The following is a 26,428-nucleotide window of genomic DNA, read 5'->3' as shown; positions in this document are numbered from 1 at the left end:
CTGGCTGTATCCATACCCCCAGGTTGAATAACCCTCCCCCCTTCCCTGGAACCCCTTAAAAATTTTAAAAAACATTTCGCTAAAAAACCCCTAATCCCCCGCTTCCTCCACCTCTCTGGATTAATAAACCCAGATTCTAGGTGGTGTAGTTGTTCAGTGGTTAAGACACTGGGCGTGTTGGCTGGAAAGTGTTTGCATGGTAGCCTAGGTTTGAGAAACAAGTGTCACATGATGGGGTGAGCTCCGGTCCTTGCCCCAGCTCCTATCAATCTAGCAGTTCTAAAGCATGCAAATGCAAGTAGATAAATAGGTACCATTTTAATGAGAAGGTAACAGTGCTGGCCACGTGACCATGGAAATGTCTTTGGACTGTCTTGAAATGGAGATGAACAGCACCCCCTATAATTGGCAATGCCTAGCGAAAGTTAAGATCTGCAAGAATTCTTTTTTTTTCAAGGTTATCTTTAATAGACCCTACACAAATAAAGCAGCATTCCAGCAATCCCCAAGTTATCCATTTCTTGGCTAAGCCTATCTCTGAGGCTGATCGTATTCCACATCCCTCACATAATTTTCATGCAGAGAAGTACATCTGTTTTTCAGAACAGAACATATTGTTGATTTTGAGCAAACATACAAATAAGTACATACTTAGGATAACCTATGGGGTAGAAAATAAATTATGGGTTAATATGGAGTGGCCAAGCGTAGATAAACCTATACAGTATAGCTATTGATTATTCTGTAGCTTGAAGCACTAGACAATGTGAAGGGAGCACTGGTCATTCATGTCAGTAGCCATTTGGACCTGCCTTCCACCTCACAAAAAAAGTGGGATACAGAAAAAAAGGAGTCTTTACAATATTTACATACATATATAATATATATGTGTGTGAGTGTGTGCGCGCAAACGTACACGCATACTGAATTTACATGGAACATTAAGGCCAAGAAGAAAGTCTTTAAATTGGAAAATCAAGGAAAACACAGGTTAAGTGATTTGTAAATAAAGGTTACTAAGTACTGAAACAAATCAGTAGTTAGCCTTCAGCCACTGTATACGGTCACACTATTTTGTAGGAATTTATGACATGCACTTTTTTAAAAAAAAATTCTGATATCTTATTGGATTCTACTTTCATATTTTCCTCAAATTTTGTAAATTTAGAATTTGAACCCAAAATTTTGGGAATTTACAGTAAGAACAATAATATCTTAATCTTATGGGACATAGTGGCCTTGTGAAATGTGAGCTATTTGTTTAAATATATTTTTTTATGTTGGGAATCCAAATGAATTCCATTTGGAGATCTCATGAAAAGCATAAGTAGCACAGGAATAAGTGGAAGTCAAATGAAACCCATGTTTCTCCACCTACCCCCTTACTTCCTTTTCAATTTAAAAAGATAAAACCTACCTAGATCATCTATTTAATTATTTTAATTCTTTCTACTTTATTAGTTCTGAAACCGACAAAAGTATTTATGGATGTGCAGACATGGACCAGCCATGGTCAGAAAAATATGTGCTCTGCATGCTTTACAGGTGCTTTCCGAAAGGGAAAAGCTTCTTGGATGAGAAGCGAAACACTTTCAAGAAGAAAAAAAACCCAAGAAAGTCCAGTTGTCTTTTGAAAAGCATCTTTGGGACAACCTTGACCTGGTTGACAATCTCCATAGACACATTCAATCTTCAGAATTATGTGAAGCACATCTTGGGGTATTAAAAAAATTGGCTAATGAGCAGGCTTAAATTTTATGCATTATCTCTGCGAAATCATAAAAAGGAGGGTAAATGTCCTTATGTTCAAAAATGAGTAAAATGAGGATTCAGTCCCGACACTGTAATAAAAACATTTGGGAAGATTCTACAAGAAGATCATAAAGAATTTGATCATGAAACATAATATAATAATTACTAGAATTAAGCAAGAATTATTGTAAGAGTTACTCTTGCCAGATTAAATTTATTTTATTTCTCAATTGAATAACTTCCTTCCTAATTTGCGTACGTGTTATAAACATGGTACCTTTTTATTTCATCAAAGCTTTTGGTAAAGTATTCCATGGCATTCTGATTTACAAGACAGTTCTGTGTGGGTTAGTGTGTGAATTACATGAATGAGCTGGCTGAAAACTGCATTTATCAATGGATCCTTATTGCATTGGGAATGCCCTATTGACTAGAGTGCCACAAGATTCGATGCAGGGTTTTTGCTCTTCCATATTTTTATTAATTTGCATGAAGAAGTGGAAGAAATACTTGTCAAATTTGCAAATGATACAGAGGTGGTTTGGATAGGCAACACCTTAGAAGACATGAACTAAAAATGAGAAATGATCTTGATAAAGAAATGTGTTGCAAATAAGAAACTTTTTTTTTTTTTTACATTTAGGGCAGAAATAAAATGGAGAGTTTAGAATGGGCTTAGTCACTGTACATGTGAAAAAGATAGCTCTTGTATAAAAATATATTGCAAAGGTATTTGGTTGCAAGCAACATATTTCAAGAATGTGATTATCTACAAAATAGGCAAGTGAACTTAAGACTGAATCGAGAAGTAGAATTACTCCCCACCCTTCAAAGAAAAATCCAAGAAAATATAAAAGTTCCACCTTATTCTGCCTCAGCTACATTACATTACATATTGTGCCAAGTTTGGAGAAACTGGAACAGACTCAAAAAACAAGGCGCAAAGTCCATAGAAATCAAGTCCTATGAAAGGATTTGAAGGAACCTCCTAAGCATATGATAGCATTCATAAAAAAACCTGAAAGTTTGCATACAGGTCAAGATCTGTTCTATCTTTGAGGACATAGACTAATGGATATAGGAAGACAGGTAGAAGCTGAACTTCAGGGGGGGAAATCATCAAAGTAACAGCAGTCCAATAGTGGAACCAATAGTTGGGTTCCTCTTCACACTCAGTATACCTTTCAGTATCTACTAGGAATACACTTGTATGCATGTTGCATGTCTGCATTAAACGGGTTGGATTTGTTGAACTAAAGTCGTGTGAATTGGGAAATTCTGGAAACTGAAATCCATATTTCTTGACATTGCTGAGATTGAGAAACACTAGCCTAAATGGTGTTTCTATGTCTGTGTCTTGTGTTTTTGTGAAATATTTTTTAAATCAATTTTCTTAGCTGTTACTATTATGCATTGAATTTGCCTTCTCCCCCCCCCCCCCCAAACTAGGGAGTTGTAAAGAAATTATGTTTCTCAAAGAATGTAGAATGCTGAATCCTTCCTACAGTGTATATGACTACCTTTCCATGACACAGAAGCCAAAATGGCCATTTTCCTATTATCACCAGATAGGTAATAAGGTAATTGCTCTGTTACTTCTAGGAAAGGCTAATAAATTTCACAAATGTGATGAAATAAGACTTCAGAGCTATAGAAAAATGTCATACATTCCATTAACTGAGTAGTCAGACAGGCAAAATGTTATGTTTATAAATTCAGCCATCATAGTCATACATTCATACTTTTTGAATTTATTGTAATAAAAGCAAAAGTCATAAAACATGAGCACAAAGGCTTTCAGTCCACCTTGTGTGAATTTCAATGGCCTCTTTATAAGATTAATATTCAGAATACATCTTTTCCACGCATGTTGCATTTGGTTTGACAACATAGCTGAATACTGATTTTTACACACGTTACTTCAAGAGATTCATGACAAATTATCGGACAGGGCTCTTTCATGCTGTTAAACAAGGAACTTTCTCTCTCTTTCCCTACCAGCCTGGACAGCCTATGCGAGATAAAACATATTCCTTTTATTTTGTATCTTGTTAGCATTTACTTCTAATCTGGGCAGCAGGGAAGTTTTCAAACACCTTAAAATAATAGCGACATAAAAAGAAAAACAAAGTGTTAGACGTTCGCCATAAATAAGCTGGTCCCTCCTATTGCTTTTGTTTTCTAGAGACACGATATTGCTCCTGTCTGTGTCACATTTTCAGAGCAGCTCAGCCTTGATAAGGAAGCTCACCTAGAGCTAAACATTACATGACTTAACAAAGTACACAGCTGATCTATTGAATTTTGCTCATTCTGAAGCAGGGAAAGACAACAGTAATCTTTGAACTGCATGTGGCCCCCAAGGACTTTCGGGGAGCCTCCAGAGAGCTCTCCTATGTCATTGCCCAATTTACATTAACTTCAATTGCTGGTTTGTGGCGGCATTAAACATGTAACAGAATACAGTAATTTAAACGAAACCTTTACAAAAATCCTTCTGCTTCTTATTTCCTGCAATCTTTCAACAAACCATAGGCAGAGAAATATAGAGGCGTACAATGCCAATAATTTAAAAAGTAGTGATGTTGTTGAGTTGAAATCTGCCTTTTAATATTCAGGCATCTGGTATGAAAGAGACTCTCTCACATTTCCTTTGATTTGTCTTGTAGCTGTATTATAATTAACAATAGCATTGTTATTAATTTCTGTTAACTATTTTATTGCATCCTAAAACCTCGCTGGTTGCTTATACTTCCTAATGTGCAAAAAGTTTCATGGCAGTTTTCTTGCAATGTTTTTTTTTAAAGATTTAGTTACAACATGGGAACCTGGGGAAGTTGCAGACCAAGAAGAAATGATTATAGCAGGGGTGTCCAAACTTAAGTTTGGACACCCCTGGATTATAGAGTACAGAAAGTCTTCGACTTATGATCATAGTTGGAAGCAGACTTTCCATTGCTAAGCAAGGTGGCTTAGTGAATCACACCCAATTTTATAATCATTTTTATCATGGTTGTTAAGTGAATTACTACAGTTGTTAAATGAAATGTGTCATTGTTAAGTGAATCAGGTTTCCATCATTGTCTTTGCTTTTCAGAAGCCAGCTGGAACATCACGAATGGTGATTACATGATCTCGGGATGCTACAACGATGTTAACAAGATGCTGGATTTTGATCACTGTTACCATGGGGATGCTGCAATGGCTTTAAACGCAGGGACCAGTTGTAAGTCATTTTTTTCAGAGCTGTGATAACTTTGAACAGTTGTTAAGTGAATAGTTGTAAGTCGAGGACTACTTGTGCAATGAAAGACCGGATTTACGTAAATAAATATAAAAAAGCACAAGTATAATCACACACCCCTCATGAGAATTTCAATGACATTTGGAATTTAAAGAATTAAAATAAGTTCTCTCTCATGAAATTGAGTGACAACTGGTAGAAAATACTGCAGGATGTTTTTCTTCAAGAAAATAAACCGTAAATAACATTAACAATGAAATGTTGATAGTATGAATTATGGCAATATTATTGAAATGATACTATAATACTAGCAGTATTGGAAAAATAACTGTAAAGGTAATAATAATGCTAATCACAACAGCAATCATTAGAATAACAGTGATTATTAGTTCGTATTTTTGGTCCTGACACATTGGCCCTGTTTATTTCTGGAAATATAGTCCTGACCCCAAATATTTGCCTCAGGTACCTGGAGAGGATGGTTCAAATTGGATTATGATCCATCCTCTGTTAATCGGAAAGGGTAAAAACCTTTCTTTCCTCAGTTGTCTCATTTTAAGATTCCCTCAGTATTGGATATAAAATAAAATCCTTTATTGGTGTGCCAATGCTAATTGTTTTTGTTTACTTCCTGTGGGGAAAGTTATGAGTCAGAAATAAAGCAACTGGTGGAGGAATAAACAAATTGATCTTGTAACTTGTAGAAGGCCCCAGAGCAACAGTCACAAATTCAATTGCATACTGCAGTTTAAATATAAAATAATAGCCAATTTGACCCCTGTTCCAACTTCATATAATAAATGATAATCATTAGCTTTCCATGGAATAACTGGAATTAATTCTGACTGGTCAACATTTTATAGCTGCAGGGCACATAACTTCATATGACTGCCTGTTATATTCAAAATCTCAAAGTAACAATAAAAACAGATCTTTTCTAACCACAAATCAATGATCAGCTTACTTACTGCTGAGTTTTGGTAAATGCTAAAGCTATTATCCATAAAATAAGAATTACTGAGTACAAGATCTATTCTACCAAAATGCCCTGCCACTCTTTGTTCTGATCCCTGGTCACTTTGAAGAAAATGCTCAGCACCAACAGTTTCAGAAATGGATTATAACATAATGACCAAGGAGCAGAACAGAAAATATTATCTTCATAGCATTACTCCACTTTATAGTAAATAACATTTTTATCGTCCACAATAAAGATGCAGTGGCAGCAACAGCAGTGGCTGATATAGGGAAAAAAACATCTTGGATATCTGTTTCCTCCTCCCCCCTCTCAAAAAAAATCAGTGCAATGCTCAAAAATAATAAAGATGCAAAATATTGTAGAAATAACCTGCTTGGAATCAACATATCTTCTCACACACCTATATTTCAGGAACAAAATACTTTGCACCACAGATTCTTCCCATATACTACACTTAAGTGTTAAGACATGTCTACGTAGCAAACATGTGGGGTATGGACGAAACTTTCATAGCTTTGCTTCTGCAGTAGTCATGGCAAGGAAGCCATGCACAAAACTTCTTGAGCTTTTTTAAAGGAAGGGGGGAAGCCCTAATATAGACAGTGGGTGCTACTATCCAACACTATCAAGCCCCTTAGCAGTGTCTTCTTTGGCATTGGTTCTCTGAGATGACTTAATAGGTATCTGATTCTGAAAGCCAGAATGCAGGTTGTCCTTGAAAAAAAATGGATAAGTAATCTATTGATGCCAACAATTTTTTTATGTTCCTTTGATAGTGGAACGATTAAATGATAATATACCCAGCCTAGGAAAAAGCCTGCCTGAAAGATCATTGTTTTGCATAAACTCTCCACATACTCTTATTATGTGGGTTAGCAGAAGAAGAATGGCAATCTTAATTCACAAAGCACTCTGAGATAAGCAGAGAAATTCTGTTTTAAGTTAAGTATTTTAAATAAAGAATGACACTCGCAATTAATAGTAAAATCAAATATAGAAAAGGAAGAGCTGAATGCATGTTAGAGTGTTAAAGAAACAATGAGAAAAGACTAGTAAGAAAAGGGTGGGCAAGGGGACAGAAGTGATATAGGAACCTACCTCTGATGCCATGAAACCAAAATCAATATATATCAAAATCCTGAGGTCCAAATAATGGAACTAAAGATTTTCAAGCCATCTTTTTCTGGTCACTGGAGGACTAAGCCTTCTGCTTAGTTGACTTTACAGCTGAACATTCCGTAATTGTTCTACATGAAAACCTTCTTGCACAGTGAATACTTCTGCTTCCTTTGTCCTTAGAAATTCATTTGCTTTCTTTTTCTCTTTTCATTTCCCAGGACACACATTCCATGCACAGTTGAACTAGACAGAAAGCAAGGCACATCACTTCCGTCTCCCAATGGATCCCCAAGTTCCGTGAAAAAGATAGAATTATCAGCCACCAGTCCAGCTTGGTTGTTTTTTCTTCTGTTATGGATAAGCTGTGAGTGACTCCACAGTTAAGCTGGCATACAGACGACACGCACACACTTGCGGGAACATCTTTTTTTCCCCTTTTTTTCCTGTGAGGATATCGTTTTCCCTTTTGCCAAAAAATGCAAGCAAAAGAAAAAACAGGATTTTCTATTGAAGGTACAACTCTTCTTCAATATGAAGACATTAACTGGATTGGTCTGGATCCCCCATGCAGTGGTCAGTGAAGTCCTTTGTAACTGATGGCACAATGTTTTGATGTTCTTATCTGTAGGAACTGTTGAACAGCATTTGCCATAGTTTATGAGCCAAAGAGGGAAATGGGTGGATAAGAATGACTCTGGAAGAAGAACTAAAGAAGAGAAGGAAGGGAATCTGACTGCTGAAGATTGTTGCTCTGGTTGCTTCTTTCTTCTCCATTGGCCTCTTGACTACTGCTCACTGGTGGTAGGACTGAAGTCTCTTTTCTTCCCAAAACACATTGGTTTTCTTCACTTTTTTAAATATTTGATTTGTACATATTTATACTTATTTATATTCTGTTTCCCATGGCATCAGTAAATGTGCTTCTGTTGGTGTGAGAAACATAATTTGCCATTTAGAAACAAATTCCATATATTTTTTGTCTGCAGCGCATAAGAGTTCTCAAACAATTATCCAATTTCTATAGACATCACAACTGCCTTGTCAGCTTCCCCTCCCCTCCCACATCCAACTCTCTTCTGTCCTCCCCTCTTTTTTCCCATTGTTGTAAGAAGACACGCAGCATCATGCCATCGCAGTTGGTGACTGGCTCATCTGTACTCTCATAGACTGGACACTGCTCAGGATCTTCTTCTGGTGTCCGGCTAAAGTCACCCCTATTCTTAGAAGATCTCTGCAAAAGATAAGAGACAGGATCATACTTGTGGAGCAGAGGTCTTTGTCTCCTCTGCTTTATATGGACAAGATACATGAGCTGGCAAATTCAAAATGCAGTTGCAGAAAGTGAAGCTGTTATCCTAAGATGAACAATCAGCACTGATAAAAGATGTTGAATGAATGTATATGTGCATGATTCAAAAGAGTAGTTTTTCTCAAACCCATAACAAATAGATGCTTAAGTAAAGGATCAGAGACTTAGTTTTCACTTCCTTGAAGTTTCTAACTTCCCAGGTGTCTTGAGATGATAAGCTACTCTGTTATTACAAATGACGATAATATAAGCAAGGAGAAGAATTTCTGAGAAATGTCTAATTTCTAAATTGACTGGTCACTACATGAATCCTGTATACTAATTGGTAGAGTTATTGTAATCTCTGAATGAAAGGAACAATGTGAGACACTCCCCAGTTTATGGATTCAAATTTCTCAGAGATCTGGTTGGAAGCTGGCAGCTTGTTAGTGAATTCTAAAAACTATAAAGTGCTGATTGAAGAGAGTGTGAAGATGCATGACACTGATGAATATATAGTATGGCAGATGGAAGGAACGTGTGAGAATTTCCAGAGCACAAAAAGATTATGGAGGCACATAGGCCTGCAAAGAGAAGCAAAGGAAGAGTGTGAAAGTGCTTTTGGGTAGAGGCATGTTGCCTTGCAAGTTATGAATGATCTATTTTCCTGACTTATATATGTGTTTCTCATTGGTGATTTTTTATATTAATTCCAAAAGCAGTTAATAATAAATAAAACATTCATTAAATAGCTTAACTAAAGTCATCTCAACCAAAACAAACCAAAATGCCAAAAAAATCCATTTAAGAAATAAGCATAAATCAGTTAATTTTCAAAGGCCAACCAAAACAATAATCAACAGTATATTTCTGCCTGTTTTCAGAAGATTAGCATATTCCTGGTGCAAAATCCTGTCTCTGATCCAGATTTAATTTGTTGATTATTTGAAGCATGAAAAGAAAAGCTTGATCTCATCTTCTTCCACCATTGAAGCAAATAGGGAATGAGAAGGTGCCACTTACTCCGATGTCATTTGTGCAACTAACTGAAGGGATGTGAAGCCAGCAGTTAGAAAACTGTCTCTGTACTGGTTCATTTTGATGGCACTCAACCAATCTTCTACTGAGGTAAAGGCAGTGAAATCTGGGATGGAGCGATCCAACAGTGGCTGAGAAGGCCTGGAAGAGAAGGCAAGCAGTGGGTCAGAGATGGGATTTAATTTAGAACAGAAATATAGACAGTAAAAGAGTTACTCCTTTTATTCCTTTTACAATGATTTGCTTGATCTTCTAGTACTGTTCATTTGAAACTGGAGCTGATCCAGCGATTAAATCCTCTGAAGTCTACTACCGATTCGGTGAGTTTGCTACCGAGTACGTGCCTGAGGCGTGCCCGGACAGTGCTAAAAAAGGAACATTTTGAAGCCTTCCGAGTCTGCAAAGGTAAGTAGAACAGCAAGGGGGGGGGGGGTAGATCTGCTGTGCCACACAATTTAGATGAACTAGAAAGCAGGAAATCCGATGATTCTAGCCAATATAAATTGCATGTCACAGCTGATCGTCACCCAGCTGATCATCACAAATACTAGTTCGCCTGAACCAGTAGCATTTTTTACTACCGGTTTGGATGAACTGGTCCGAACCGGTAGCATTTCACCCCTGAGCTGATCTGGTAGTCTTCTAGACAACAGTGTGATTATTATGAATTGATTGGGCAAACTGGAATGAGCAAGCATTTATTTTAATCGGTGGAACTGAAGTAAATGCAGTTACTGATACTTTTGGTATTTCAACATTCTTTAATATTATTCTAATTGCAACTGAAAAAGAAATCCTGGTCATTTCTTGCAACAGCAATTAGAAACATTCATTAATCAAACTATAAATTATCTAATGCTATTTTGTCAGAAAGGAACTTATAAAAAGGTTTGATATTTTGCACATCTATTTAAATCTAATGTATTAATTAAAGAGGGATAGCTGATCCTCCAAGTATCCTTTAACTAGCTACAGCTTTATTTGTAAATTTCAATATGATGCTTTAGGCCCCAATTAAAACATAGTAACACATGTGGAAACTTACACAGCGGTGATGGTAGCCACAGTTTTGAGGCTCGCTGGATTTCGGATCATTTTATCTAAAGTATTAACTATTTCAGCAAACCGTGGCCTTGTGTTGCGGTCTTTTTGCCAGCAATCTAACATAAGTTGATGTAGAGCAGCTGGACAATCCATAGGTGGAGGGAGCCGGTAATCTTGCTCAATTGCATTAATTACCTATAAATGTAATATATATACACATATAATGTAAGTGTGGCAATGGAGCAGAAAGAAATATAATTCTGAAAATCACTGCACTTAAAATAATATTTTAATCAGAATGTAAGACGCTTAGACCATTGCTACACATGCATAACCTTGCATATTTTTCATTTTATTGCAGTCTTTGAGTGGTTGATTCCAAGTCCATAAACATAAAAAGAACTGAAAGTTCCAGGATTTAACATTCAAATGTGTTCTCCATCTTTCTCAGAATTTACTATTTATCAAAGATAGATTTATTTTTCCATGTCTGACATATGGGCTATGTCCCAAGAACTACCAAGGCCAAATCCCCAGTCAAAGGAAGAAAACATAAAAGAAAATAGGAAATATCTTAATAAGCCACCATGAAAGTATTAGTGATTTACATGTGAATCAAATTTGGCATATTTTATAAACATGCGTTTTGGCTTATACAATAATGGCAATGAGATGGAACTTTTATCATATTGTTCATTATGCTAGTACCAAATATCATGTGGGATAAATCATCTAACTTTTGACTATAAAATAGAAAACTTAAATTTTCTGTAATTGCTAGGATCCTGATCTTAATCAGCTCCACTTATGACACTTATTTGCTTTAACAGGAAAGCTTTCACTGACACCAATGGGAATTCAATCACAATGCAAAAATAACAACTTTAGTGGTATAAATTGGCATATACCTCAAGATACTCCTATAGCTTTCTCTTAACCGCAAGTTGTAAAAAAGCTTTAGTAAGGCTTTCTAAGGGATATGGTGATTCTGTGGCTAAGAAGCTGAGCTTGTCACTCAGAAAGGTCAGCAGTTTGCAGGTTCGAATCCCTAATGCCACATAATGAAGTGAGCTCACATTACTTGTCCCAGTTTCTGCCAGCCTAGCAGTTCGAAAGCATGTAAAAATGCAAGTAGAAAAATAGGAACCACCTTTGGCGGGAAGGTAACAGCGTTCTGTGCGCCTTTGGCATTTAGTCATGCCAGTTACATGATAATGGAGACGTCTTCAGACAGCACTAGCTCTTCGGCTTTGAAACAGAGATAAGTACTGCCCCCTAAAGTTGGGAACGACTAGCACATACGAACAAGGGGAACCTTTACCTTTACCTTAAGGATTTCTATTGTTTGCTTATCTGGACTGAAATACATACTATGGAATATTTTCAATATTATGAACTCAAAACTAGATTAAACCAACTGGAATTCCAATCCAGCGGTCCTACCCTTTGCACTTCTACCTTCTTTACTTTAAAAAATGGAGCCCTTTTAAAGTTGAATCATTTCAGCACACTAATAGCATGCAATCAGGAATGAAGGAAATAGCTTGCCCTCTGCACACAAGGAGCAACAAAACAGTGCTGGCTCTGGAGAAAAAAGGGTATGCAGAGGTTAATTTGACTTCTGTTGCTTCAAGATAAAGGCAGTCCCTTCCCTGTTAGCAGCCACTACAACTCGCTGTTTCTGCCTATCATGCTGTAGTGCAGAACTTCATCAAGGCTCAACGCCTCGCTCATAAAGTCTCTGAAATATTTCAAAAGCCTGCCAGGCTCTTAGTGTCCAATTATCACATACTGGCTGGCTGGTCTTTCCAGTTCCTCTCCACTTCTCCGTTTCTTTCATCTCTGATGCTCTTTCTTACAGTAGACATTGAAGGGGAAAGAAACAGCAGCAGCAGCAGCTGATGATTTTGTATCTCCCAGTTAGTATTGCCAAGTGTCTCTCTATAGCTCAGCATGCAACAGGGTCAGAGCCAACGAGTTATGTCTGAAAGGGACTAGTACATAAAGCAGATATCCTCACTATGCACAGAGAAAGAAAGGTGTGGTTTAAGAATTACAGATGGGATTCTTTTTAAAACTGCATGTGCACAATACATGTAAAAATGTTACTATATAGTGTAACGGATGATTGGTTGCTAAATTGTTAATGAACATTTATCTTAACTCCAGTCTTCTTTGCAAGTGGAAATGGGACTATGTCCCCCCCCCCCCCCGGAGTGCAATAGCACTTAGACTTATATACTGCTACATAGTGCTCTACAGCCCTAACTAGGCAGTTTAAAGAGTTAGCATATTGCCCCCAAAATTTGGGTCCTCATTTTACCAATCTTGGAAGGATGGAAGGCCGAGTGAACCTTGAGCCAGTGAGAATCAAATTGCGGGCAGTCAGCAGAATTAGCCTGCAATACTGCATTTTAATCACTGTGCCACCATGGTTATTCCATATGGGTGGGAAAATCTAAGAGAGTTCACACTCTTGAGGGTGCACTTGCATGGTATCAAAATACAGCTTTTTACATAGCGCAGCTAAGGAAGACTTAAACCTGTCTCATTCATCACTGGTGAGGAAGATGGAGGTCACATCATAGAGCATGGTAGAAAGAAGTGTCTTAGGAGTTAGAGCTTTAGTTGGGGAAAATACTTCCCTCATTCTCCAGAGCCATTACATCTATAACTAAAAATAACTTCTGTATTCTGAAAAAGTGCCTGCCAGAAGGCATTGAAGACCCATAACAGGCAAATATCCTACTTAATATGGATAGGTTTGAACATGAAATACATGAAAGACAGACATACATCTAACATGCTGGCTAGTGAAGGGAAGGTATTATACAAGAATCTGCTGCAAATTTCCTCCTAGCTATGTAGGTGTATTATTTCAGTCTTCAGTATACTAGTATTTAATAAGTGTTTTTTTTCTCCACTGCTAGAGAAATCAAGCAAAGTTTTACTATGTTGTGCAGAAGGCTTCATAAACTTACATCTTGATTGGACATGTCCCAATAGGGTCTTTCTCCAAATGACATTACTTCCCACATAACAATTCCATAACTCCATACATCACTGGCGGAGGTGAATTTACGGTAGGCAATAGCTTCTGGTGCTGTCCATCTCACTGGAATTTTTCCACCCTGAAAGACATTAATTATGAAGGTAAGCAGTGTAATATACCAAAGGTTACCTATATAAGGTTTAACCTATTTAATAGGTAGGTATTTATCTAAATATATTGCAATTTCCAATAGCAGCATAGTCTTAAAAGGAAAGGAGTTCAATTTAATGATGTGTTCCAAAGACAGGACACATTTTTCCTTCTTTTTCTTGCATATGAATACATACATTTTTTGAATATTGCTCTTAGGCTGATTAACACATTAACATCCACAAATTACACTGGATTCTGTTATTCATCAGTGCAAGCATACTAATACCAATTGCAGATTTTTGGTGTCAGACACATGATTCCAACCCACCAAATTGTTTCTTTATGGTAAAGAATATATCTGGTGTCCTACTTTCCACCTCTATTCTACTACTACTACTACCTTGTTTCCCCAAATATATGACCTGTCCTGAAACTAAAGCCTTGCCACACTTTTCGTGTGGGCAAAAATATAAGCCCACCCCCCAAAATAAACCCCCTGGACAACCCCCCCTCCAGCCAGGCAGAGCACCGCTCACCGACATAGTGATATCCTGAAGGCGCCAAGCTGCAGGAGCCTGGGGGGGAGAAAGGCGCTCACATTGCTTGGTGCCTTCGGGATACCGCTAGGTTGAGGAGTGGCGTTCTGCCTGGCCGGAGGGAGAGTTGCCGGGCAACTGCTCCCTTGTGAATTGGCTCCCGAAGAGTCGGGCAAAGCCTCAGGGGCGAAGCAGCCATGATGTGACCACACTCACGAGCAGCCACCCAGTAAACCCCCTATCCAGCCGGGCAGAGCACCATTTACTGAACTAGGGGTATCCCTAAGGTGCCAAGCCACGTGGTGCTCTGCCCGCTCCCCAGCTCCCATGGCTTGGCACATTAGGGATACCCCCTAGGTCAGTGTATGGAGCTCTGCCCAGCTGAAGAAGGTGGTTGCGTGAGGGCCTGTCCTGCCCCCAGCAGTCATGCCTCCTAGCCTCAACATGTCTGGGGCCAGCTCTCCCTGCAGCAGCCACCGCCGCTGCCATGCTCTGAGCATAACGTCTTCTCCGGTTCCAAACTCCAAAACTCAGCTGCCAAGTCTTCCAGCAGCAGCCGCTCTAGGAGTGCGCTCTATGGTTGTGGGCTGGCTGCTGGAACTCTCTGTAAGAGAGTCTTCTGTACAGAGAGTCTTCCAGCAGCCAGCCCACAACCATAGAGCGTACTCCTAGAGCAACCGCTGTAGGAAGACTCGGCTAGGAGACATGCCTGCTGGGGGCGTAACAGGCACTCGCACAACCCCCTTTTCCAGCCGGGCAGAGCTCTATGCACTGACCTAGGAAGTATCCCTAATGTGCCAAGCCGTGGGAGCTGCGAAGCGGGCAGAGCGCCACGTGGCTTGGCGCCTTAGGAATACCCCTTAGGTCAGTGAATGGCTCTCTGCCCGGCTGGAGAGGGGGTTTGCCAAGTGGTTTCTTGTGAGCTTGGTCACCTCATGGCTGCTTCACCCCTGAGACTGTGCCCAGCTCTTCGGGAGCCAGTTTGCAAGGGAGCAGCCCCCTGGCAACCCCAAAACAATAAGTCCTCCCCTATAATAAGCCCAAGGCAATATTTTGCAAGTAAAAAGAAAATAAGACCCTGTCGTATTTTCGGGGAAACATGGTACTACTACTAACAACAAGTACTACTACTACTACTACTACTACTACTACTACTACTACTAGTGTATATTTGCTTCCTACAACCTTTAGTTACCAAGAAATTGCATTTTAAAAAAGGAGAGTTCTGTTGCAAAACCAATACTAGGCGATGATGTAATGATTTCATAGTTTGTATCTTAGCATATTAATCCAAGTCAATTGTGATTTAGTAAATAAATCATGCTTAAGAAACAGATGGTTTAATGCAATATGTAATGCCAATTATTTTCTAAACACGACTGAGTTACACATAATCTGCTCTATGGAGAGCAGGAGAATGTTTTCCAGAAGCAATTAAAGTATGATTGTTATTCATCAGATATATATTCCGTCTTTGTCTTATAAATTCAAGGCAGCTTAAGTGCCATTCCCATTTTCCTCTCCACACTCCTGTGAGGGAAGTTTACCTGGAAGTAAGTGATTAGTTCCTAGTCCAGTGAGAATCTCAGAGGAAGTTAGCAGGCCTATGAAGATTGACCATTGATTGCAGTTGTTTTAAACAATAGTTTGATATATACCCATAAATAATCCTATAAACTATTGCTATGTACAAGTAGTAAATGGTTTCTGTGAATCGTAATTTCCAGATTGAGATAAAGCAACTAGTTCAAATTATTGTATTAATGCCAACCAGAGAACAGAGCTTGGTTCATGGCTGCAGCTAATATACTTCATGGTAGAGACACTAGTACTTTCTGAATGAGAAACGAAATTAGCATTGTGACATTTATTCCAGCTGTGGTGTTCGGCATAAACAGTAGCTAACGAAATCTCATGCTCATGAATGCCAATGGACAAGCAAGTGTTTTGAAAAGGACAGCATGTTTCCTACAGAGAATATGTAGGTGTGCTCCCACTTCTAGGCCCAACAGCAGACGTCAAAGCTGACAGTAACAGCTGTTTCCTTGCACCTCTTTGCATATCAAGTAGCAACCATGGTCTTCAGGGTTTTATCCTGAGTGACACTTCCTCACCCTTGGCTGTTTGTATTGTGAAACACGAACATTTTTTTTTTTTGCTTCTGGCACTTTCCCCTAAGAAAGATACCAAAGGAAGGGCAAGGAACTGGGGTTGCCTTTGGCATATATATGACAGCTCATCACAATTTGCTGAGCATACCAGATGAAGCAGAGCAAGTGTTTCCATTTCTCGTTTTAAAATTATATATTGCCAGTGATATGTAGTAGCTAATATATGTACCCTTTCATTATACTTCAAAATAATTTCTAAGCACATCAGTATTAGAAAGGGGGAAAAACTTATGGCTTGAATGAAATGTCAAGAAAGACAACATTGAATTTTTTCCCCCCCAATGCAGAAAATAGCTTTATGTTTTTGTACATTGCATTATACTAGAAGGGTCAAGCTAAGTATTAATGAATTATGATTAGAAATAGCTCCAGACAGAAGAAAAGGTTTTAGGTTTGAATCAGTAAATTCAGTTAATTCAAAGCCTGGTGCTCATCACTTTTACCTGAACATCACTGAACATGTAACCCCAATAACTAGATCAACGTTCCTCAATTTCAGAAACATTAAGATAGTTGATTTCAACTTCCAGAATTCCTTAGCCAGTTGAAATCCACACATTTCAAAAGCTGATGAAATTGAGAAACACTAATCTAGATGATAAAACTAGCCAAACTGTGTTGTACTTAAGCAGTTATTTGAGCAGGCAAAAAGAATAGAAGCTGTGTAACAGAAGTAAACAAGGGAGGGGGACCAGAACCATTAATAGCGCTTGACTTATTATCAAGTACTTCAGTGGTTTGACTAGGAAATTGGTATAAATTAGTTTTTATTGTGTTTATCGATGAATTATCTGCTTGCATCTTGGAAAAAGTATCTACTGCCACAAATTTAGGGGGGGTTACAATCCCCATTGCCATACTACCAAATAGTTATTATATCAGAGCATCAGAGGAGGAGGAGCAGAATTTTCATCTCTCTCTTCTGCCTCTGCCTCTGCTGCCATATAAACAATTGTATGCAAAACTGTAGGCATCTGTAGTCAAATTGTGTGTTTCACTGAATCGCTTAGGGGGAGGGGATAAAGCTGAAAGGAAAATGGATATTTTAGAAAGACAGCAATCTGAAACATGTTCCAAATCAACTATGAAGTTTTTACAGGAAAAAAAGATAAAGGTTTTTCAATTACCTTCATTGTTGCTAGATATGAATATTACTAACAAAAATTTATGGGAAGAAACAAGGATGTCATAGGATACTTTTAATCTAGAAAACTTCTATTTGGAAGAGTACAGTGCAACAATACTTCCAAAGGACATGTTACAAATAATGACTGAAAAGTTGTTCGCACATTTATATCCGCTAATCACTATTTTCTTATTCTGAACCTGCAAACAATAAAAAGTAGGTCTGAATTCAAATTTGCAGAAAGATTTTAGCGTTGGCAATTACCTGAACTTTTTTTCACTGAGAAATTCATTGCCACATGTAATTGGACAGAGATGGCTAATCAATTGAGTAAAAGAAGATAAAATTCAAAAGAACATTATCTTCTTTTACAAGAGAAAAGTGGGTGATGGAGTAGGGTGATAGTTAACAGGCAGAATTGATGACAGAGTTGATGGCAAAAATGAATAGTACAAGAGTTGGATGGGAAATTTTTTTCTCTGGTCAACAGAAAATTTTCATCTAATCAAAGTTTGTTACCAAGCCTAGTTCTTTTGATATTTTCCCCCCTTCTGTCAGGAGCTAGTTGCTGAAAATGGAAAGTATGTATAAATAATTGCTATGTAGACACTGCCTGGGAGAGAGTCATGTCAATCTTGTCAGAAGATTACTTGTAAGAGGACTGTGGAAATTAGATTCACAGCCCTTCCCATTGTTTCACTGAAGTGCTTTCCATCCATTCTGCAGCCAGCAAAATAAATAAATAAATAAAATGATCCCGGCATGAAATTTGCTGTTCCCATTATTGATCCCTATCCCGTCTCTATTGTCACTGTTCCTACTAACTGCAGTCATTTAACTTTCTTACAAACTAACTGGTGGTAAAGTCTAACATATGTTACACACCATGAGGCTGTTGTGATACAGTATCAGAATAATACTTTGACAGCTAAGTCTGTGTCATTCATGAGCTGGAAATAAAATGAAGACTATGTCAGCGAGACAAGTCAGAAAAAAAGAGATAGTCAGGTGAGGTTTGCACTATAGGTAGAAGCAAGTTGGAAAGATGGGCAGTTACTCATTCTTTCTACTCATTCTTAGAGCATTACTCTAAGATATGAGCAGAAATAATTTGTTTTTTTTGGGGGGGGGCTGATCTGTTTACTATCCCAACAGGGAACATAATTCTATATTTTCATACTCTATTTGTGCCATCATGGTTAATAGGTGAGTGTTGTGGCCCAGCAGGATCCAGTTTAGCTGCTGATGGACTCGGATAGCGAGGAACCATATGAGTCTGCCCTGGACAATGTGGAGGACTCTGTGCAGGGTTCAGACTTAGAGCAGGGACCAGAGAAGCTGGTTGGCCACCAGGAGGCGCCTGAGGCATGGAGCAGTGGGGAGGATCAAAGCAGTTTGTCCCTGATGCTAGATTGAGAAGGGCTGAAAAACGGAAGCAGCAGCTCCGTTGCAGCAGGCAGACTCACAGAAGATGATTCAAGCACAGGTGGTTGTGGATTGGCTCCTCCCAAGAGAGATTATAGGTGAGGCATTGGGAGGGGACATTTGCAGGAAACAACCATTTGAATTAGTAGTTAAGAAAATATATCTGTGTATTCTAGCCGTGTCTGCTCATTTGGACTATCTGCGTTGCTTCATTTGAATTATCTGGGTTGCTCTATTGAACGTGAGTTGTCTGGGCCCTCAGCCAGGATTTGTTATCTCAGTAATTAAACAGTGGCAAACAGCCAAGCCTGTGTTCAGGTTTATTCACAGGCGTGGAGAAGGGGGTCAGAACAGGTGAGTATTATATCACCTGAACAGGTTGACTGGTAAGGAGAGATAAGTAATAGTTAATAGTGGTTTAGTATAGTAGTAGTTGGTTTCATTTTTAATGACCGTGTTTTCAGATCAAACATTCATGTCACAATTAAGCTTAATATAAAAGGAAGGGGAAACAAATAAAACAAAACACTGACCCGGGGTAGAATTAGTTATTTTGGTTTTCATTTCCTTTTTAAAAGTGGATGGCAGAACAGATTTTGCCACTGTAATAAGAGCTCCATTTAAAAAGAGACATTTGCTTGAAGGCTATTCTCTTACTTATCCCCCAAGAACAGAATTATGAATCTACCATGGGAAGCAATGATGTAATTGCAAGCTCTGCATCACTTTCCAGCTGCCTGAAAGGCCATTTGGAGCATAAATCTACTATAAAAATACAGATGATAAAAATCTGCTTTTTTTCCCAGACGTAGTTGAGGTCCTATTATGTTCAGTGGACAATTTAAGCGCACACTGATTTATTTAAATGGATTGCAAATGCAGTTTAGAGAAGAAACGGGATTTCTAGTTAAGCCATGTATTTCTGCTTCACTGCTGAAATTCTTGGTGTAAAGTAACATCACTCCAATTCTACCAATTAAACATTTTTGGGGGGATGGAACTGTAATATTTATAATAATTTATGCCATTTGGCTTGTCCTTTTTTTCCTTGATTGTTATTTTTGTTGCTGGAATTTATTCTGCAAGAAACTAGTGATACTACATGTGGGCTTCAGTTTCAATTTAGACAATGCCAGGGATAAATGCTGCTTCCAAACTTTACACAGCAAGGCACTTCCCTTTTTGCGAACTGGACAGCTTTAGTAGCTATGCAGAAGACAATAGAGGCAAAGATGTGTTCATGAGATGGTCTTTCTGGATGTGCCTTCTCCAGACCCCTCCCCAGATGCTAGTTTGGAGGAGGAGGAGGAGAAGTCAGTCCCTGGCACCTCCAGGGGAGATGTGGCAATGAGTTGAGAGTGACCGGTGGCTCTGATCAGGTAGCAGCAAGCTCCAGGTCAATGTCGAAATCACAGTTGCAGCGACTGGATGAGCTGCTGGCTGAGTGCAGTCAGATAGAAACACAGCTATAATAAATGAGCTCTGAGGCTTCAGGCAGAGATGGAGCTCCTAGTGGCCAGTGCATATAAGGAGGAGGAGCTACCCCCCTTCTGATCCATGAGCAATCAGGGCCAAGAGGAGACAAGAGCAATGCCGGTCAATTCAACAACCTTTGAGATGGCAGCCTCACCCCTTGTGATGGGCTGCACCGTATTGGCTATTTAAACCAGCCAAAAAAGGGGAAACGATCCTGGAACAGCATGTTTGATTGCTTTTCTGAGTGTTCCTGTGTCATCTGGAAAAGGCTGCAAACCATGGCCCATTAGATTACCATTATCATATTTGGGGTCTATGCAACAATCTGTAATGGGAATTTTTGATCCTTTTCTTTTGCATCAAAGGCTTTTTGAAATACTTGAGTCTTTAAAGAATACATTAGAACTATCACCCCAAAACGCTGCTGTACTGTTTGTTTTCTCGGTGTGTGTGTGCGTGTGGGTGTGTGTGCGCTAATGACTTTTTCAAAAAGTATGATTGAAGCATTTGCAAGACCAAGGCATCGTTTTAAAATTTTAATATCTTTCTAAATGGAACAAAGGGACCTGGTGGCTTGGTGGCTAAGACTCTGAACTTGTCGATCAGAAAGGTTGGCAGTTACGCAGTTCGAATCCCTAGTGCCATGTAGTAGAGTGAGCTCCTGTTACTTGTCCCAGCTTCTGCCAACCTAGCAGTTCAAACGCATGTAAAAATGCAAGTTGAAAAATACGGACCACCTGGTGGGAAGGTAACAGCATTCCATCTGCCTTCGCTGTTTAGTCATGCTGGCTACATGACCATCGAGACGTCTTTGGAAAGCGCGGGCTCTTCAGCTTTGAAACAGAGATGAACATTGCCCCCTAGAGTTGGGAACAACTAGCACATATGTGTGAGGGGAACCTTTACCTTTAAATGGGACAAAAACATGAGCCACATATCCCAATAATATTATTTGCAACTGCTGGGGAGCAAAAAAAAAAAAAAAAAAAAAATCCGAAACAGTACAGCACTTCATGAGTGGTTGATGAGTATGCCTGTCTTAGAGTTTCAAAAAGAGGGCTGTTTGACAAGCTGTTTAAATATAGGATGATTCAAGTATAAAATATGCAAAATTAGATGATCCATTGACTTCATTTCAAATGTATTTTCTGAAATCTACAAAAAACAAACTGAATACGCAATCTTGATGACTGAATAAACCTGTTAATACCCAGTAGCTGTTGTTCATCCACACTGGCCATATTTGGAGATACTAGCAGCTGATCTTAGGAAACTGCAAGGAGAAACTGCCTAAGTCACTTGCAAATATGTTCCAATAGTGATAGCTAAAATTGTTGTGATTTAGAAGTTTGTTGTTGTGACTTTCTTAGATAAGAGAACTGTTTTAAGCCATATTTGAAATCAAGAATCAAGGAATCCTGGTTTGCTTTGTTTTTAGAAGTTTAGTTTGAACTCCATTTGGCACATTTGCCCTGAGCAGATCATTTATTGCCTTTATTAAAGAGGAAGAATCCCATGGACACTTAGTATACACAAATTGTAATAACATCATGGTCATAACCAATACCATCTTACCACTGAGATTCATTATACTTTGCAATATGTAAATCTAAATTTAATGAGCTGTCGGCAATCTGAGATGTGACAGAGGAAGCTGTATGATATCTCAGAAACAACATAACTTTCAGGAAGAACAGATTTCCAGTGTCTTCACAAATTTCATTTTTTAGTTGAATGGCTCTGTGGTGTCTGCTGTGCTGAGCCTATCACAAGTCCTAATGATAAGTATTATTTTGTTATTCCCTCGGATTTGCCATCTGCTATGATCACCTGCTTGTTCATGGCTTAATTCCCATATCCTTAGAGCAGACCTAATCTCTTTGCTTCTTTCTTTTTGGATCTTACCTACTTGAGATCAGGACAGTCTCTTGCAATATGTGTTCAAATGAATTTTGGCCTTCTTTATTAACATTCCTATATTAGCATCCATAGATAAAAATTAAAATATATATTCAATTTGGACCATTTGGTAAAACTAATTAGAGAAAGAGGACCAATGTAGCATGTAAATTATTATAAGAGGCCGAAAGCTAATTAATGAAAACACCTGTTAATCTCCACAGCTCCCCAGGCATTCTGACATGCAAACTACCTACCAAAGAGCTGGTATAAGTTGGATCTGATGTGTCATCTTGCAGGTAGCGAGAGAGACCAAAATCAGATACTTTACAGACCAGGTTGCTGTTGACCAGGATATTCCTGGCTGCAAGATCACGGTGAACATAATTCATTTCTGCAAGGTACTTCATGCCAGCTGCAATCCCTCGTAGCATTCCCACCAACTGAATGACCGTAAACTGGCCATCATTTTGCTGTAACAGTGAAAAATAAACACAAAAATAAGCATTCGCAAGACCAGAAACTAGAAAATAGGTTGGGAATAGAAGTCTCCCCAAAATTGATAAAGAAGGAAAGAAATGGTTGGAAATGGAGGGAGGCTGATTCGGGGGAATTTAATAGAATAGGCATAAGTTAGAGGAAGTGAGCTAATTCAGAAGAAGAGATAAAGAAGAGAGAAATGAAAACTAGAGAAAATTGCTAGTGAAAGAATGAAAGTGTTGAGAGAAAAACAAACAGGAAACTTTAAAAGCTGAAGAACAAAAATCCAGCTAAGAGGATGTGCAAAAAGACCCAGTAGATTCCATTGTCCAGAACTAAGAAAAATCATAGTCTAATCGCAGCAGGGCCAGGGACTGGAAGAAAGGTTATATTTCAATTCTCCCAATTGAAGTTGCTAAGAAGACATAAAATGTGGACTCTTTCAAGACATACTTATGTGATTTCATTATGAAAATAATGAGAGAGTTCTAAACATTGTTTTAGAATTATTAATTTAAAGAGATGACTTAATCTGCACCACCATCCTACAATAGCAAGAGATCTCATTATATATTCCCAGTCCATTATCACTTAAAAACACTATTGTACTTACTCGTAGAAAAGAATCCAGGGCTCCATTTTCCATAAATTCTGTGATAATCATCACTGGCCGACTTTTAGTGACAACACCCTCCAGACGAATAATATTGGGATGGTCAAACTGACCCATGATGCTGGCTTCACTTAGGAAATCCCGTCGTTGTTTTTCAGAATAGCCAGCCTTTAAGGTCTTAATAGCCACGTAAATTTCTCTCTTGCCAGGCAGTTTCAGGCGCCCTTTATAAACTTCACCAAATTCTCCTGTAATGGGACCAATATAAGTTATAAACCAATTCTGGTCAATTTGGCGTTTCAAAAGGAGAGGTTAATAAGAACTATATAAGAGATTTCATTCTGAATGATAGATGATTCTGAATGAGGTGTATGTATAGAGTGCTATTTTCTCCCAAGATATTAGAAATATTTCTTTGAAAAGGCAGTGTTTTATTAAAAATATTTCATTTTTAAAGACTTCACGTAAGGTAGGAAACATTTCAATAATGTGTTGCGCCCATTGTGCAAAAAAAGAAAATGCTCTCTTACTGTGAAATGGCACATAGTATTTCTTCTCCATAGCTATGAAATAAACAGGTATCTCTTATTGGTTAGCTCTTTCATAACTATGAGTACTGCTGTTCTAAACTGCTAAACTGTTGTACTGACATATAGATATGTATATCTACAGATATTTTGGAAAAAAACTGAATTTAAATAGCAAAGAATTTCAACAGCTACCTCAAAGAAAAACATGCACTGTTGTACAGTCCTTTGTGATTCAGAGAATACAATCAGAGGAATACAATATTGTACACCCAAACAATTGCTTTGGGAAAGGTGAACAGGGAGTGGAATGTTTAAAAAGAAGAAGTACAAGACAATGAGAATTATCCACAGTGATCACTTGTATGAAGAAAAGATGAGCTACACAGATTATATACCTGTCCAGAGTTCATTAGGAATCTTCAAGTGTTTAAAGAATAATAAGTGAGTCCCCTGAACCATGACAAGACATGGCCAAGCACGGCTCTGTCTCAGCGGTATAATCTTCTGAAGTCTGCTACCGGTTTGGTTAGTCTGCTATAGAATGTGCGCTTAGAGCACCTGAGGCGCACCGGCGCAGTGCTAAAAAATGAACATTTTGAAGCCTTCTGAGTCTACAAAGGTAAGTAAAACAGCGAGGGAGGGATCCACTGTGCCACGCAATTTAGATGACCTAGAAAGCAGGAAATCCGATTATTGTAGCTAATACAAATCGCGCGTCACAGCTGATCTTCACCCAGCTGATCGTTGGAAATACCGATTCACCTGAACTAGTAGAACTTTTTACTACTGGGTCAGGTGAACCAGTCCAAACTGGATCATTGCACCCCTGCTCTGACTGCATCTCAATTCCTGAGATAACATCAAACACCAAGTGGAGTAGGAAGACAGTTGTGTGAATTGGCAACCACTCAAATAATTTCAATTAGAGGTGAATTGAAATCAATTATATTTTCTATTCATTGTGATAACTATGTTTCACACACTAATAAGTTAGCTCTGTGAGCTTCAATTAATACAATAGTAGAGTTGGAAGGGACCTTGGAGGTCTTCTAGTCCAACCCCCTGCCTAGGCAGGAAACCCTATACCGTTTCAGACAAATAGCTATCCAACATCTTCTTAAAGACTTCCAGTGTTGGGGCATTCACAACTTCTGGAGGCAAGCTGTTCCACTGATTAATTGTTCTCACTGTCAGGAAATTTCTCCTCAGTTCTAAGTTGCTTCTCTCCTTGATTAGTTTCCACCCATTGCTTCTTGTTCTACCCTCAGGTGCTTTGGAGAATAGTTTGACTCCCTCTTCTTTGTGGCAACCTCTGAGATATTGGAATAATGCTATCATGTCTCCCCTAGTCCTTCTTTCTCTTAAGCTAAACATACCCAGTTCCTGCAACCGTTCTTCATATGTTTTAGTCTCCAGTCCCCTAATCATCTTTGTTGCTCTTCTCTGCACTCTTTCTAGAGTCTCCACATCTTTTTTACATCGTGGCGACCAGAACTGAATGCAGTATTCCAAGTGTGGCCTTACCAAGGCATTATAAAGTGGTATTAACACTTCACGTGATCTTGATTCTATCCCTCTGTTGATGCAGCCTAGAACTGTGTTGGCTTTTTTGGCAGCTGCTGCACACTGCTGGCTCATATTTAAATGGTTGTCCACTAGGACTCCAAGATCCCTTTCACAGTTACTACTACTGAGTAAGGTATCACCTATACTGTACCTGTGCATTCCGTTTTTGTTGCCTAAATGTAGAACCTTACTCTTTTCACCATTGTATTTCATTTTATTAGATAGTGCCCAATGTTCAAGTTTGTCAAGATCCTTCTGTATCTTAAGCCTATCTTCTGGAGTGTTGGCTATTCCTGCCAGCTTGGTATCATCTGCAAATTTGATGAGTTCCCCATTTATTCCCTCATCCAAATCATTGATGAAGATGTTGAAGAGTACTGGGCCTAAAACAGAGCCTTGGGGTACTCCACTGCATACTTCCCTCCATGTAGATGCAGTTCCATTGAGAACTACACGTTGAGTGCGGTTGGTCAGCCAGTTACCAATCCATCTGGTGGTGATGCTGTCTAACCCACATTCTTCTACTTTATCTAGTAGTAGGTTATGGTCTACCTTATCAAAAGCCTTACTGAAGTCCAAGTAAACTATATCAACGGCATTCCTCTGGTCCACTAATTTTGTCACATTATCAAAGAATGCAATAAGATTAGTCTGGCATGATCTGTTTTTGACAAATCCATGTTGGCTTTTGGCTATTACTTTGTTTGCTTCTAGGTGTTCGCAAATTCGTTGCTTGATTATTTTTTCCAGAATCTTTCCTGGTATTGAGGTTAGGCTGATAGGTCTGTAGTTTCCTGGATCTAATTTTTTCCCTTTTTTGAAGATGGGAACCACATCAGCTCTTTTCCAGTCCTCTGGTAGTTCCCCGGTGTTCCAGGATCTCTGAAAGATATAATTCAGTGGTTCTGAGATCTCGTCTGCTAGTTCCTTCAGAACTCTGGGGTGTAATCCATCCGGTCCTGGTGATTTGAACTCATCTAGGGTAGACAGGTGCTCA

General features: G+C 38.7%; 1 protein-coding gene across 4 annotated transcripts in view; it reads right to left on the bottom strand.

Moving 5' to 3' along the window:
- EPHB1 (EPH receptor B1) overlaps positions 1–26,428 on the bottom strand; it is a 402,482-nt gene that overhangs the window by 24,818 nt on the left and 351,236 nt on the right. For 2 of the 4 annotated variants that reach the window (XM_081956414.1, XM_081956415.1), the window contains exons 11-16: positions 23,336–23,583; positions 22,500–22,715; positions 13,446–13,595; positions 10,466–10,659; positions 9,406–9,561; positions 7,074–8,325 (exon numbers count right to left, since the gene is read on the bottom strand). In XM_081956414.1, the coding sequence (XP_081812540.1) occupies positions 8,217–8,325; positions 9,406–9,561; positions 10,466–10,659; positions 13,446–13,595; positions 22,500–22,715; positions 23,336–23,583 (1,073 nt within the window). In that variant the 3' untranslated portion in view covers positions 7,074–8,216. The remainder of the gene's footprint in view (positions 1–7,073; positions 8,326–9,405; positions 9,562–10,465; positions 10,660–13,445; positions 13,596–22,499; positions 22,716–23,335; positions 23,584–26,428) is intronic. The other 2 variants (XM_081956413.1, XM_081956416.1) reach the window with 1 other exon arrangement.

This window comes from Natrix helvetica, assembly GCF_964273705.1.
Source record: "Natrix helvetica genome assembly, chromosome: 5".
Taxonomy (NCBI): Eukaryota; Metazoa; Chordata; class Lepidosauria; order Squamata; family Natricidae; genus Natrix; species Natrix helvetica.
This window is presented reverse-complemented; position numbering and strand designations above follow the sequence as displayed.